At 34.6% G+C, this 15,882-nt stretch overlaps 1 protein-coding gene across 1 annotated transcript; it reads left to right on the forward strand.

Moving 5' to 3' along the window:
- The first annotated feature begins 274 nt into the window (after positions 1-274).
- On the forward strand, positions 275-15,545 carry CSP41A (chloroplast stem-loop binding protein of 41 kDa). The gene is made up of 6 exons (XM_089999812.1): positions 275-776; positions 3,628-3,749; positions 13,972-14,074; positions 14,469-14,610; positions 14,834-15,111; positions 15,198-15,545. Exons 1-6 carry the CDS (start codon positions 387-389, stop codon positions 15,378-15,380), a joined length of 1,218 nt encoding a protein of 405 aa, XP_089855938.1. The 5' UTR covers positions 275-386; the 3' UTR covers positions 15,381-15,545.
- The last annotated feature ends 337 nt before the right edge of the window (positions 15,546-15,882 follow it).

A 15,882-nucleotide genomic window follows, 5' to 3' on the forward strand; every position in this document is an offset into this window, starting at 1 on the left:
CAGCTATTTTTTAATAAATATAAAAATACTTAAAATTAAATTTTTAATATTATTTTAATGGTTTTAACAAGTGTTATGTTTGGATTGACACGAAATATTTTTTTAGCCTATTCACAGAACGATTCACTTGTGAATCGGTATCGGCCGATTCACACGAATCGTTGGCCAAACTATTCAGAGCCGATACCGATACTGACAACATTGGTTATGACTTTGATGTCCCTCCCCCTCCCAGGTCTTTTTGTGAGCCGCATTTGCTCGTCCTCACAGATAGATAGATAGATAGATAGATAGATACAAAAAGGAAGCAAGACACTGCCTGCCAACCATTTGAAAACATGTAAAAACCAACTTCTGCTCTCGTTCTTCCAAGTTAGAGGGAAGAAATGGGAGCTTCAGTCCCTCATCCTTTGCCAACGTCCTCCCTTCTCTCCTATTCATGCGTCTCATCCCTTCCTCTGATCTCTCCTCGTTGTGCTTCTCTCCCTTCTTTTTCTTCTTCATCTTCCTCAAATTCTTTGCCACTCTCTAGACGACCCTTCTCTCGTGTACATCCCATCAGCGTAAAACAGCTCCCCAGGATGTCTCGTTTCTCTGTATTCGCTTCTTCGGAGAAGCGAAAGGTTTTGATTGTGAACACAAACAGCGGCGGGCACGCTGTGATCGGGTTCTATCTGTCAAAGGACCTCCTTAGCTCCGGTCACGACGTTACAGTACTAACAGTCGGTGATGAAAACTCGGACAAGATGAAGAAGCCTCCCTTCAACCGATTCTCTGTGAGTTCTTTGCTCAAAAACCCGCCTCCCATTCTTTTGGATTTGGACTGAAAGATCGTATTAAGACATATATTTGCTTCAACTCAATCCTTAACAACACGTCTTCTGTATGAAATTCATCGTGGTTGCTTTAAAAAAATTGTCGGTTCGAATTAATTATTGATCATCGGAAATAATAAGATTGTGTGGCTGCAATTATGAACTTTTATATTACTTTGGTACCAAATAATCGGATTCTAAATGCGGAGAAGGTCCTTGAATGAAGCGCACCAGTTGGGCAGTGAGTGACAAAAAAACATCCGAGGAGAGTGGTGAGATCAAAGATGTCACCTCTCTATTTTTTTCGCGATAAAAACACTACTAATTGATCGTGGAATGTGCAATTTCTCCATATGGCAAACGATAACATTCTTTGTAGAAAATCGTTGAACTGCTAGCACTACCATTACTACTACTACTGCTGCTACTTCATTGTTGGAAGAAGCAAGAACCAATAGTGTCTAGTTGAATTGCAACACAGCTTAATTTCCACTTATCCGGCCTTGTCTTCATCGCTTGTGCATAAACCATTGGAAATTATTAAGTTCCCTTTGATTTCTTTAATGAAATTTATCAATGTAGTTTAGAATCATTCAATTCCATGGGGATCTATGAGATTATTGAAAATCTAGATATCTTAATACGAGCCGTAGCTTTACAATGTCGGGCAGATTATGCAGATTTCATGTTTGCATGTCAATACTTGATTCCTTGGAATATATTATCTGGAGTCTTCTATTTTCATTGAGGTTATAGCTTTTGATTGACATGCTTTGATGACTCAAGAAGACTGTTCATGCTTTGGCATGCTCTGAACCAGAAGAGAACATGTTTCCAGTGATTGTGCACTTATAACCAACAAATAGATACTTCATTTTATGTGTAATCTGCAAAGATAATTCACCCAAAAGGTTTAATATCAAAATTCTTCCTAAAGCTAGAGTTATATGTAAAAATTTAAAAGTTAAAAGCTTATATTACCTAACGTTGCCAGACTAGGAATTGGAAGCGGGAAACAATATGAGAAGTGAAAGCGAGAAGCGATGCGTTTTAAAATGTATAGGAAGCAAAAAGTGATTTTTTAGTGTAAGAATTAAATTTTTAACAAAATCTAAAAATAATAACTACCAATTTAGAGAAAGCACATGGAAGTTAGTGAGAAGTGTGAGAGGAAACACATAAAAACATGAAAAGTAGAGTGAGAGAACATATAAGAAGAATATATGAAGCGTGTGTAAAAACACAGGAGAAGCGTGAGAGAATCGAGATTCTCATCAAGTTTCGGAAGCAAGGAGAAGCGAGTTTTCAGGAAGCGGGCTTCCCACTTATCTAAGAAACTTCTGATAACTCTGGTGTAAACCTATATGAGTGAAAGGTGCGCCTCATTCAAATAAACATTTTTTTAGATGAAGCATTAGTACACACAGACAAAATATATATAGCTATATGCTTACGTACATACCGACATGCATATATACATGTACTCGCTCGGTGAATCATCTTTTCAACCTGGTGCATGCATGTTCATACTCCAAATTCTACACTTGAGATTGCTGTTGCTTCTGGAAAATGTAATGGTGATAATATTGTGAATAAGATAGCAGTCTTTTTGTAAATGTTGGAATGCTTAGAAAAATGACAGGAATTTGCAAGTATAGGTAGCTATGGACTAGCACTTTGGTGTGTGCTACTAACTTATTTGAATCAGATGAGGCACATAAGAGGCTGAAAAGGAGAAAAACAATTCAGCTACCGTGAAGGTGGCTAGAGATGAAAACAAGTGTAAGACAGGGTACATCATTGGTTCTGAGTTCTGATATAATTTTGGCCATATACACTACAGGATTTGAGATGACAACAAATTCTTAAAGCTGATGTCAAAAGCCAAGTTCTTAAGCCTGCATTGTTTTATTGCAAGTAGTTCATGTTTACTTGCTTTCTAAACTCGCCTTCTAGATCCTCAATGTCACTATGATTGCATTTAACTGTATGTGGCATTTTTGGTTATGTTTTGGATGTAGAATAAAACAGTGGTTGAACATTAAGAACTTCTTAAATGTTGGAATCATCTAATTTTGCAAAGATAAAGAGATAATGGCAAACTCGTGAGAGTAGCTTATGCAATTATTCTGCTTGTTCATGGAGTAGACTAACAATATTGCCCCCCGTCAACATACTGAAAAAGAAATTTAAAGCCTTGTAAGATAAAAAATTGTAAGGATACCATGTATCATAAATAAAATCAAATAGGAGAGAAGAGAATGGCATATTCTTTGTAAGAGTTTTCCAATGCAGGGGAAAGAAGTGCACTTTCTTCTGTGATTTTTTTTATATTTCTGTGGCTTAATGTTACTGGCCATTCTGTTTTTCTTTTTTCCTTTCTAGATTCAGTTAAAGAACTTGATTGATTATAATTGATGGATATGACTTGTAGTTGTGGTTAACTTTATATTCATTTATATCAAAGTGGCTATGTTGAATTGTCTAATATGTAGTATGAAACGTGGAGTTATAGTGTATTGGTGGCGTGCACTACACAGTTACAACATCATTCTATATCTTCTATCTTTTAGCATTCCAGTTGATCTATGTCAAAAATACAACTAGTTAACAGCCTGCCATTTTCTGTTGACTTTGATAATATAAAAGTGATCCCGCAGTTTCGCTTTGACATATTTTTTCTAAATCAATTGTCATTGTTTCTTCTTCCATTTACATGTGGTTGGTTGTGAATATTTCTAAATAATCGCTGTTTTTTTTATCAGTATGAATAACTTTGTATTAATCTTTGAGAAATGGATATGAACTCCAGGAGCTTGTTAGTGCGGGTGCCCAAACAGTGTGGGGTGATCCATCAGATGTGGCTAAATTGCTTGATGGGGCAGTTTTTGATGTTGTTTTGGATAACAATGGCAAGGACTTAGACTCTGTCAGGTAGTTTTTTCATCTTCTCTCTCCAAGTCAGTGGTGTTTCTAAAATTATGAACATTCTTGGTGTTATATAGCTACTGAGTTGTAAACCTTGTGTTCTTTCATACAAGATGTAATGAATGCATCTCAGGACACTATGATAATTATGTGAGCGTTTCTTCTGGGCTTTCCTATTAAATTTCTGTTATGATGGATATTTTTCTCATGCACTTGGAAAGTGTTTCAAAACAATCTTAGTCTATTATAGAGGATAGAGGAAAATTAGTGGCAAGTTCTTGATTTCATTCTTCTCTTTGACACTAACATGGGTGGATCAAACAATCCTTGGAGAAAGCAACTGAAAGAATCTTAAACCTGATAGGTAACACTTACTGTACATGCATTAGTGTTCCAAAACTTGCGGCGTTCTTGGAACACAAGTTCACAAGAGAACAAAAAACCAAAAAGATTAAATCTCTCATTTTTTGGGTTTATCTAGAAGCCCATTGACATGAAGTTTTTAGAATGAGGCATGTATTGCACAGGCTAAATATCTCATCAGCATTTTACACCCAATGTTGAACGCTCACATCTTTCCTGCCTAAATAGCTTTATAACCTGTTCTATAAAGCAATTTAGGATATGAATTCATTAATGAGAACTTGCTGCTTCAACTTTCGGCATTAAAAGAAGTGCCTATTCTACAAAATCTTTTCTTCTGGATTTGTGAATCATTTTACCTTTTTATGTTTATTAAATATTTCAGAATTAATGCTTATAAACACCACGCATAGCGTCACTTCTGCTGGAAATGGTTTGGTCTGTCTTAATGCATAAATTTCCTGGGCAAGTTTGTAATTTAATGATATGTATCATGCTCCAGATTTGTGTATTTCTGTGTGTGTGCTTGTGTGCATGCATGCAACCATGAGCATTCTCTACAGTTTGTTTAGCGGAGAACATGTGAACTTTTTGTGTTCAGAGGTTTTTGAAAAAATATGAGGAAATAGCCATTGGACAGAAATTTTACAAAAGAAAAAGTTTTATATCGAAACAACTTGATCTCAATTGGGCTAGCCCAGCTTGACTAAAAACAAAAAGAAAAAATAGTAAACAAAGCAACAAGAAACACATCTATAGGTTTATATTAATAAAAAATTGCCTGCAACTATGAATTTTGATTAGGTCCAATGCTATCCATATATATATATATATATATATATATATATATATATATATATATATATATATATATATATATATATATATATATATATATATAGAGAGAGAGAGAGAGAGAGAGAGAGAGAGAGAGAGAGAGAGAGAGAGAGAGAGAGAGAGGAATTGTTTCCTCCTACGGTCCTACCATCCATACGGTAATATGACCCCACAATCGTTCAACATGATCATTTGCTAGGAATCAACTGTTGGATCATGTTATTTCAATGAAAAAATATGATTTTATGAGCTTTGAAATATATGAAAATTTTAGGCTGTTGATTTTTGAAGTCTTATAAAAACCTGATCAAACATCATAATCAGATAGTATAAGAGCAAACTCCTACTAAACAAACCATGTAGATTTCATTTGTAAGGTTAGAGTCCAAAAAGAAAAAACCAAAAATATGAAAAAATTGATAAAATCATCCACATCACATGGATGGGTAGGTGTTAAAACATTGTTGTATTTATATACATATATATATGTATGTATATACTTTTATGTATATACGTATGTATATTTAGTATATATATATGTATTATCTATGTCACATGGGTGCGGGTGCGGGGGTGTGGCACTTTCAAAAAACTTGGGTGCGGGTGTGTGGCAAATATATATATATATATATATATATATATATATATATATATATATATAAACATAAATGACCCTGGGTGCATTGACTACACCCAAGGTCAGGTTGACCCAGTGTTATCAAAAACGCACCTTGAGGTGCAAAAGGCGCACCTCGCCATGAGGCGCGGCCCTCTGTGCCTCAAGGCACAAGCCGGAGACGCAAAAAACTAAAATTTACAACAAGATTTCTGGGACATAATCAACACAGTTTTTGTACGTTAATCTCATATATTTTCCAGTTATTTCAGTTATGTAATAAGTTTATTAGTATATTACTATATTTTAACTTTTGTTGGTTAATCTTGTATATTTTTCAGTTATTTCAGTCATGTAATTAGTTTCTTAATATATTTTAACTTTTGTTGGTTAATCTCATATATTTTTCAGTTATGTAATCAGTTTTTAGTTAATTTTATATGTTAATCTCATAGATTTTAACTTTTGTAGGTTAATCTCATATATTTTTCAGTTATTTAAGTTATGTAATCAGTTTTTTAGTATATTTTAAGTTTTGTTGGTTAATCTCGTATATTTTTCAGTTGTGTAATCAGTTTTTAGTTACTTTTATATGTTAATCTCACATTTTTTAGAATAATCTCATATATTTTGACTTTTGTAGGTTAATCTTATATATTTTCCAGTTATTTCAGTTATGTAATCAGTTTCTTAGTATATTTTAGCTTTTTTGGTTAATCTCATATATTTTCCAGTTATGTAAACAGTTTTTAGTTACTTTTATATGTTAATCTCATATTTTTTAGAATAATCTCATATATTTTAACTTTTGTTGGTTAATTTCATATAATTTCCAGTTATGTAATCGGTTTCTTAGTATATTTTATCTTTCGTTGGTTAATCTCATATATTTTCCAGTTATGTAATCAGTTTTTAGTTACTTTTATATGTTAATCTCACATTTTTTAGAATAATCTCATATATTTTAACTTTTGTAGGTTAATCTCATATATTTTCCAGTTATTTCAGTTATGTAATCAGTTTCTTAGTAAATTTTAACTTTTTTTGTTTATCTCATATATTTTCCAATTATGTAATCAGTTTTTAGTTACTTTTTATATGTTAATCTCACATTTTTTAGAATAGTCGCATATATTTTAACTTTTGTAGGTTAATCTCATATATTTTCCAGTTATTTCAGTTATGTAATCAGTTTTTTAGTAAATTTTAACTTTTTTTGGTTAATCTCATATATTTTCCAGTTATATAATCAGTTTTTAGTTACTTTTATATATTAATCTCATATTTTTAGTACTTATTTGAGATTTTCTATTTCTTATTGGTTGTTATTTCATCAATAAAGCATTTTTTTATTTATTTGTATTTTTAGATTTTTTTTTTAAAGTTTTCAAAAAAAAAATTGAGGCTTACGCTTTACGCCTCGCCTCGATTTTTGGTGGAGCGCCTCGCTACGCCTCAACGCTTTTCACAACACTGGGTTGACCACATCGGGTGCGGGTGCAGGTGCGACGCGGGTGTGACACCTAGTTGAAGAGTCCCTGTGACAGTGTATTATGTGTATTTAAAATGTATTTTTTGTTTCTTATTTTTTACTATTTTTCTAACTCTCTGTTAGAGCCAGCTAGCCGTTAGGCATATCTAACGGCTAGTTGGTTCTTTCCCTTTCACTATGTGTATATATATATGGTCCGCCTGCCCAATTGTAAAGCATGCTTCTTGTGAGCATTTCTTATTAATAAAAATTATATTTTTTATGTTTTGCTCTCTCTCTCTCTCTTATTGTGCCTTAGTGCATTGTATTGGCCCTAGTGGCTATTGTATTGCCCTTAGTGGTGTGTGTTATTGGCTTATAGCCCTCTTGTACTCTTTATTGTCATTAGATTACATGGTATTAGAGCCTTGGGCTCATTGATCCTATTGTGTAATCTTATTAGCTCCCTCATTCGAGGTTGGTGGCTGCGGATTTAAGCTATTCATATTCCATTGTTCGTGATTATCTTCCATCATGGCCAAGAAAGAGTCTACCAGTGTGATTTTCTTCAAACTTTACAAGTCCAACCATCTCATGTAGGCAACCGCTATTGAGAAACACATCAAAGGAAAAAATTTGTGGGGATATGTTAGTGGGTCCATCATTGAACTATAACTAAAGCTCATGCAGAAAGAAAGAGATCAAGTGAAGGCTCTCAATGAAGAAGAAAAAGAAAAAACATTACAAGAATACCATAGCAAAATGGAAGATTGGGAGTCAACTAATGCTCAAATCCTATCTTGGTTTATGAATAGCATGGAGTTGAAGATCGCCACCAACATCGTTAAATTTAAGAAGCCTTATGATGCATGGATTTTCTTCAAAAGCATGTAGCTCATCAATACTATCTCTAAGACAAGATTCGCACTGCGAAGCAAGGAAATAGAAGTGTGAGAGACTATTACGGTCTCTTGTCCCCCCATGGGATGAATTGGCTATGCTCGAACCTAAATGAGAAGGTTCGATAATTGATTAGAGACAAAAACAAATTGAAAAGAAGAGCCTTTTTTTTCCTATTTGGACTTAGGCCTGAGTTCGAGCAAGTTAGGTCCTCTCTTCTTGATAGGACCACCATGCCCTTAATTAGTGAGGCATTTGCCAAAGTATGTCAAGAAGAGACAAGACTTGGTATGAGCAAGACAATTGATGATGTTCTTTCTGTTTCATGACCCAACAACAACATAAAGACATATAGACCTCCTCATTTTGAAAAACAATATAATGGAGGAGGAAGAAAGATCATTTGCCACCATTGCAATGAACCAGAGCACATAAAACCGGAATGTCCCAAGCTCAAGCGAAAGGTGGTCTCGATGAGTGAAGACTCTTCCAGAAAAGAGGAGACAAGCAAGAGAGGTGTCAGTCTCAAGGGCTTGTCTATTTCTCAATTGGCGGAAACACTTCAACAATACATATAGACCACTACATCTACCCCTGGTGCCTTTGTGTCATCGTCTTCTCCTTCCGGTACGTCCTCTTGGTTCTTAGACTCGGAAGCCTCATTCCATGTGACACTAAATGAGTTACTTCTTTACGATTGTTGCACCAATTCATATTTTTCTTGTGTTTCCACCGCCAATTGTTCTTCTTTAAATGTTAAAAGCATTGGAAACCTAAAGGATTTTACAAAAGATTCAAAAATCTTTTATCCCAAATGTTAGAATGATTCCAAAGCTAAATTTAAATCTTTTCTCAATCTCCCAAATTTTGGATTATGGGTATGATATCTCCTTTTCATCTAAGGCTTGTTGGGTCCATAGGCCTTAGAAGAGGAGATCTCTACTATATGGACTTTTTTTGTCTTAAAAATGACTCCTTTTGTAACTATGCCAAAGAAATACATCTAGTTATTTGACCTAAAAGGCTTGGGCACTCAAGTACATATAAATTATCCATTTTTCCTTTTTTGAAAAAATATTGTAAGGTGAAAGATTTTGTTTGTAATGGTTGTATACATGAAAAATGAAAATGCTCTCTTTTGGAACTAGAACTTTTGTGTCAAAAGAACCTTTTGAATTGGTTCACTCGGATGTATGGGGTACTCCAGTTATGTCAAAGGGGGTTCTCTTATTATGTTACTTTTATAGTTGATTATAATAGATATACTTGGATCTATTTCCTTATATTCAAGTCCGATGTTTTTGCATGTGGTAAAAATTTCATAATCTAGTTAAAAATCAATTCAAAACCAACATCAAAATTTTTCGCTTTGATTTAAGGGGAAAATTTCTATCTAATGATTTTCAAAATTATTTAAAGAGCCAAAGGGTTTTACATCAAAACTCTTTCCCTAGAACACTTCAACAAACTAGAATTGCAGAAAGAAAACACCGACATATTATTGAAACTACTATAACCTTGCTTATTTCAAAGGAAGTTCCTAAAATTTTTTGTGTCGAAGCCGCTCTCACAATGTTATATTTGATAAATAGAATGCTTTCATCAAATTTGGAAAACAATTCTCCTATAGAAAAATATTTTAAAATTAACCCGAATTTGAAAATATTGAGTGTTCGGATGCAATTGTTTTGTGTTTATTGAAAAACATGTTAAACTCTCTCCCAAAGCTATAGAGTGTGCATTTATTGGATATGCCAATAACCAAAAAGGTTGTAAATGTTATGATTTGAAAAATGACAAGCTCTACGTTTCTAGAAATGTTACATTTCTTGAGGATGCAAAATGATTTGAAGCTAAAGAATCTATGGAAGGTCTTGCGTATGCCTTCTTGTTTGATTTATTGATTAAAAATGATGATGAGAAAAAAATTATTGCAATTTTAGTGAAAATGATAATAGTAATGTTAATGATGTTTCCAATGATATCGATGTTGAACCTATTCATGAATGAAATAATGATATTAAACCTACCCATGAATTTCAATGTTACTCTCGGTGTGATGGTGGGAATCCTCCATGTGCTCTTGATAAATATAGCCAATCCCATGAGATAGAATAACCTAATCTTAGGAGATCTGAGTGCATCTCTAGACTCCCAAATAGGTTTCTTTTCTATGAGTCTTTTCACCCAATTATAGAGTTTACCTCATATCTATTCACTCATGTCACGAACCCTCAACATATAGTGAAGCCAAAGACAAAAGAGTGGGTAAAAACCATGAACTTAGAGTTAGAAGCCCTCTATAAAGCTAAAACATGAAAAATTTAATCTTTACCTAAAGGGAAAAAGACTATAGGATATAGGTGAGTATTCAAAGTTAAGACCAAAAGTGACGGATCATTGGAAAAATATAAAGGTAGGCTAGTTGTCAAAGGTTATTCCTAAGAATACAATATAGATTATGAAGAAACCTTTGTCTGCATTGCTCTTATGACTAGTGTCAGGACCGTCATTGCAGTAACCTTTATTAGAAAATGACCCATATACTAATTAGATATTAAAAATGCCTTCCTAAATGACAAATTTAAATGAAGAGGTGTACATGAATCCTCATCTCGGACTTAATATTGAGAAGGGTAAGGTTCTTTGTCTTTGTAAGGTTTTGTATGAGCTTAAGGAATCCCCAAAGGCATGGTATGATAGGTTCAATAAAGTTATGCTGAATCTTAATTTTAAATCGTATTATACTGACACTTCTCTTTTTATAAGATCTACAGGTTTCAGTATTGTTATATTGCTCTTATACGTAGATGATATGATTATCACATGAAGTGATAAGAGAGACATTGAACAAATTAAATCTATGCTTAAAGAAACTTTTGATATGTCCGACCTCAGTTATTTGAAATAATTTTTAGGTATTGAACTTACTCGCCAAGAGGATACATTCTATCACAAATGAAGTTTGTAGCGGATATTGTTTTTCATTCGATAATCACAAATGATAAAAATGTGGACATGCCAGAAGTTATTAATGCCAAAATGAAAGTTGAAGATAGAGTTCCGCTAGATGATCCAACACCATACTGACAACATTGGTTCATTAACCTACTTGTTTATTACTCAACCTAACATTGTGCATGTCGTGTATACCGCAAGTCAATTTCAACATACACCAACATCTTTTCACATGAGTGCGGTGATGGGAATAGTCAGATATATAAAGAATATCATTTCCAAAGGGTTTTTCTTATCTTCATCTTATTTTTTAAATCGGAAGCTGAGTATAGGGATATGACTACTACTAAAACTGAGCTTGTATGGTTGCATGCTCTTCTTAGAGATATGGAAGTTGATGTTTCAGAACCATCAAAGTTGTATTGTGATAACAAAAACACCATATATATTACCAACAATCATACCTTTCACGAACAAACCAAGCATATTGAGATGAATATCAAATCGTGAATTTTTCCCCAAAGCCTTACCTTTGCCGCGATTTTTTTTTCTTCTTTGCAAACTTTCGGTGATCTCACCGCAAGCTTGAAGGGGAGTGTTAAAACATTGTTGTATTTATATATATATATACCTTTTATGTATATGCGTATGTATATTTAGTATATGTATTATGTATATTGTATTTAAGATGTTTTTTTGTTTCTTTTTTTATTGTTTTTTTGTCTGTTAGAGACAGCTAGCCATTAGGCATGTCTAACAGAGAGAGAGAGAGAGAGAGAGAGAGAGAGAGAGAGAGAGAGAGAGAGAGAGTAATGGGTATGTGCTAAATGAAATAGGCTAAATGAGATGTGCTAAATGAGTTTTTCAGGGTTTTTTTCATTTTATTTTTAAATTCTGACCGTACAGATGTGATCTATGTACTTGATTTTATAGGGATCAGCTCTTGAAGTGTTTGATTCCGACACATGGGTGGGTTTTTATAACGTTCGAAAAATCAAGGGTCCAAAATCTTTGTAAATTTTCGAGGCTCCAAATATCATTTTTTTCATCGAAAACACATGATCCAGGTGTGGATTCCTCGTAAATCAGCCATGCCCAACACATTTATGGGATCCAAATATCATTTCTCTCTCTCTCTCTCTATATATATAACATTTGGTCAGGTATAAATGATTTTTTTTTTTTGTTATTTTTATGAACTAAACTTACAAATGTGATTTACATGGTTTGGTTAGTGGAAATCAGCCCATGGATCGTCCGATTATGACATGTAGGCATGATTTGATGACCCTTGAAAAATCAATGGCCTACAATGTGCATTGTTTTCTCAGCTCATAAAATTATATTTTTTCACTTAAAAACATGATCCAAGACCTGGTTCCTAGTATTTGGATCATGCTGAATCCATGTATGAGGTCTAATTGGGTCAATACAACTGGTGTATATGATTTCTAACTCATTTGGACAGTCAGGTCGATATGACTAAGTATTAGCCCATATGTATATATGTGTGCTTATCTATATATATATTAAGAGAAAGGGTTAGGTGCCTGATGCTTTTTGTGCCTACTGCATGCCTACCGAGCTTGGATAGGGGTTTTCAGGTTGTTTTTAAAAAATCTGACCCTACAGATGTGTTCTGCACGATCAATTTACTAGGAAATCACACTTGGATCATGTTTTTTTGAGGAAAAAATAATTTTTTAAGCATTGATTTTTTTTTTAAATTGTAGTCCGTTGATTTTTTAATCTTATAAAAACCTAACTTGGTGTTGGAATCGGACAATCCAAAAGTCGATTCCCACAAAATAAAGCATGTAGATCACATCTGTATGGTCAGATTCTAGAAAAAATAGAAACAATCTTTCCAAAGCTCGGTAGGCACAAAAAAGCGTCAGGCACCTACCCCTTACTATATATATATAAGCAGATGTTTATATTGTATCAAAGAGTGCTCAGATGACAATTTGGATGAGAGAACCTTTTCTTATATTTTGGTGCAATCTGTACCATTCATTCTTATCCTTTAAAATATTTTTTAATACTATTGGTTTGGAGTTCAAGTAAATGAACCACGATAAATCCATTTGTATGGTCAGATTTAATTAAAAATGCAGGAGTAATGAGATATTGTTCATTGATACCTATGTCACATGGGTGCGGGCACGGGCACGGGTGCGGGTGCGGGGATTCGGCACTTCCAAAAAACCCGGGTGCGGGGGTGCGGCAGGGGCAAAAATGTAAATATATATATATATATATATATATATATATAAAAGAGAAGTGTATCACTTTGATCATCTTATCACAAGAGAAGGTGGTGATGTGGTCTTCCCAGATAATAAAATCATGCCACTGATGGAGTTTCCCGCTTATACAAAGTTAGGCCATATTTTGACATTAAAAAGTTTCATAAGACATTTAGGGTAAAATGAGGGTTTTTATAATGCATCGTATCTCTCAAAGATAGTATTTCTCAAAGATGAATGTCATTCATGATATACCACTTCTAGCATGCTTGCACTGACAAATACTATTATTAGAGCAAAATGGTCTCTATACGAGCTGGAAAAGCTTCCAGTACAGTTCTGGGCTGTCAGCTGCTGTCAGCCCCTGACAGCAGATTTTTTTTAAAGATAAACAGCAGCTTCCTGTCAGCCCTGACAGACAGCAGATTTTTTTTAAAGATAGACAGCAGCTGCCTGTCAGCCCTGACAGACAGCAGCTGTCTGTCAGCCCTGACAGACAGCAGCTGCCTGTCAGCCCTGACAGCAGATTTTTTTTTAAAAAAATTCAAATTCGCAAGCCCATTTCACAGGGAATTTTTTTTTTTTTTTAAATCCAAAAAACAAATGGACCTAAATGATCCTGGGTGCGGTCAACGCACCCAGGATCGGGTTGACCGCACCCGGTGCGACACCCGAACCCGCACCCTGCTAGCCGAATCCCTGTGACATAGATTGATACCAATTCAGTGGTGTAGAGATCATGTTTAGTGACACCAACAACACATTTTTTATTCACCAATTGTGTGTGTGTGATTGTTGCTGCTGTTTAGTCTGAGAGAATTTTTATGATAATAGGCCTGTGGCAGATTGGGCAAAAAGCATTGGCGTGAAACAGTTTCTGTACATCAGCAGTGCTGGAATTTACAAGACAAGCGATGAGCTTCCACATGTTGAGGGGGTATATTGCAAAATCTTATGCTTTGTGTGTCCTTTTCCATCTCAAAGATGAGTCATCATTTGAGTGCACTTTCAGCTTTTTGAAAATTAGGGAAAGCTCCGTTCAGTTGTCAACCATTTGTTAGTCCACTAAAATTTCTCTGAATGCAGCATTTACTAACTTTTTTTTGTTTCAATTGTAAGCTGGGAATAGCCCCTGTAGGCATTAGAACCACAGATCCCTTGGTTAAGATGGTTTTTTTCCTAACAAAAAAAAGAACAGCAATTATTGTTGACCCAAGTATCAATTGATTGGATTATCATATTTTTTAAATGTAGTTATGACCAAACGGTTTCTTTTCCTTGTTATGCCATGTTTGAATCTGTTCCAGCTAAAATTGTGTGTAACGCTGCAGGATCTTGTCAAAAGTAATGCAAGCCATGTTGGTGTAGAAAAATATATTGAAGAACTCTCTTTTAGCAGCTGGGCTGTATTTAGGCCACAGTACATGATAGGATCTGGAAACAACAAAGACTGTGAGGAATGGTTTTTTGATCGTATGCTTCTTCCTTTACTCTTCATAATATTTTGCTCTTGCCATGTTTTTCAAGTTGTATAATTTTTTTGTTCATTTGACCGCATTATTTTCCAAAATATGACTAATATATAAATGAGTAGTTCTTTGTGGTTTCAGTGATATTGCTTTAATGGATGATCAACTCACGAGCAAGTTTTCACTTTAAAGCTGGAATTATGTTTGTTCTTGTTTGCTTTTTCCAGGGATAGTTCGAGACAGACCAGTTCCAATCCCTAGCTCTGGAATCCAACTCACAAATATTTCACATGTTAGGGACTTATCAAGCATGCTGAGTTTGGCTGTTGAAGACCCACCTGCTGCAAATGGCAAGATCTTCAACTGTGTGAGTGATCGTGCCGTAACTTTTGATGGTTTGGCCAAGCTGTGTGCACAAGCTGCAGAACGTGATATCCGGATCATCCACTATGATCCAAAAGTTGTTGGTGTTGATGCTAAGAAAGCATTTCCTTTTCGCAATATGGTATTGTTTTAGCATACTTCTCCATATATCTCAAGGTGTTTTACATACCAGACAGGAGGTTCACTTTTGACCATGATGCATTGCAGCACTTCTATGCAGAGCCCAGGGCCGCGAAAGAGAGATTAAATTGGAAGTGTAGTACTAATCTTTCGGAAGACTTGAAGGAGCGATTCGCAGAATACATAAGTATTGGTAGAGACAAGAAGAGTATGCAATTTGAAATTGATGACAAAATATTGGAGTCTCTTAAAGAAGCTGTTGTTGTTTGATGCATGTGACATTTGCAAGTTCATGTTCGATGCTTTGGATCATCTATAGTTTCTTATGGTTCTACATTCTCGTCATTGTCATCACCGATAGTTGAGGCACCCTTGATGAAAAATATTCTTCACATCCTTTGAATTAATTTCTAATGGTAGATTTCTTCTCTTTTAGATAACTGATTTTGGTTTGTTGTGCATAAATTGATCAGTTCACACATTAGATCCATGTATCAAGCGTCTGACAAGTGTTGGATTCCTCTGAATGGTTGATAATTCATGATGACTTTAACTTGCAACTGATATCGGATACCTCATCATCTTGTCATTTGCCAGGAGCATGAGGTTGAAGGCTAGGCTGTTGTTAATTGCAATTACGGAAGCACTTTGATGACTAAGGAATGGTGATGGCAGGATACTCCTGAGAACAAGTGAAAATTTTACAGTGGAAGTAGCTTAAAGCTTAAAGACTTAATACTGATAACACAAGTGGATACGCTCCATCAATACA

This window comes from Nuphar pumila, chromosome 1 (genome assembly GCF_984573655.1).
Source record: "Nuphar pumila chromosome 1, dmNupPumi1.hap1.1, whole genome shotgun sequence".
NCBI lineage: Eukaryota > Viridiplantae > Streptophyta > Magnoliopsida > Nymphaeales > Nymphaeaceae > Nuphar > Nuphar pumila.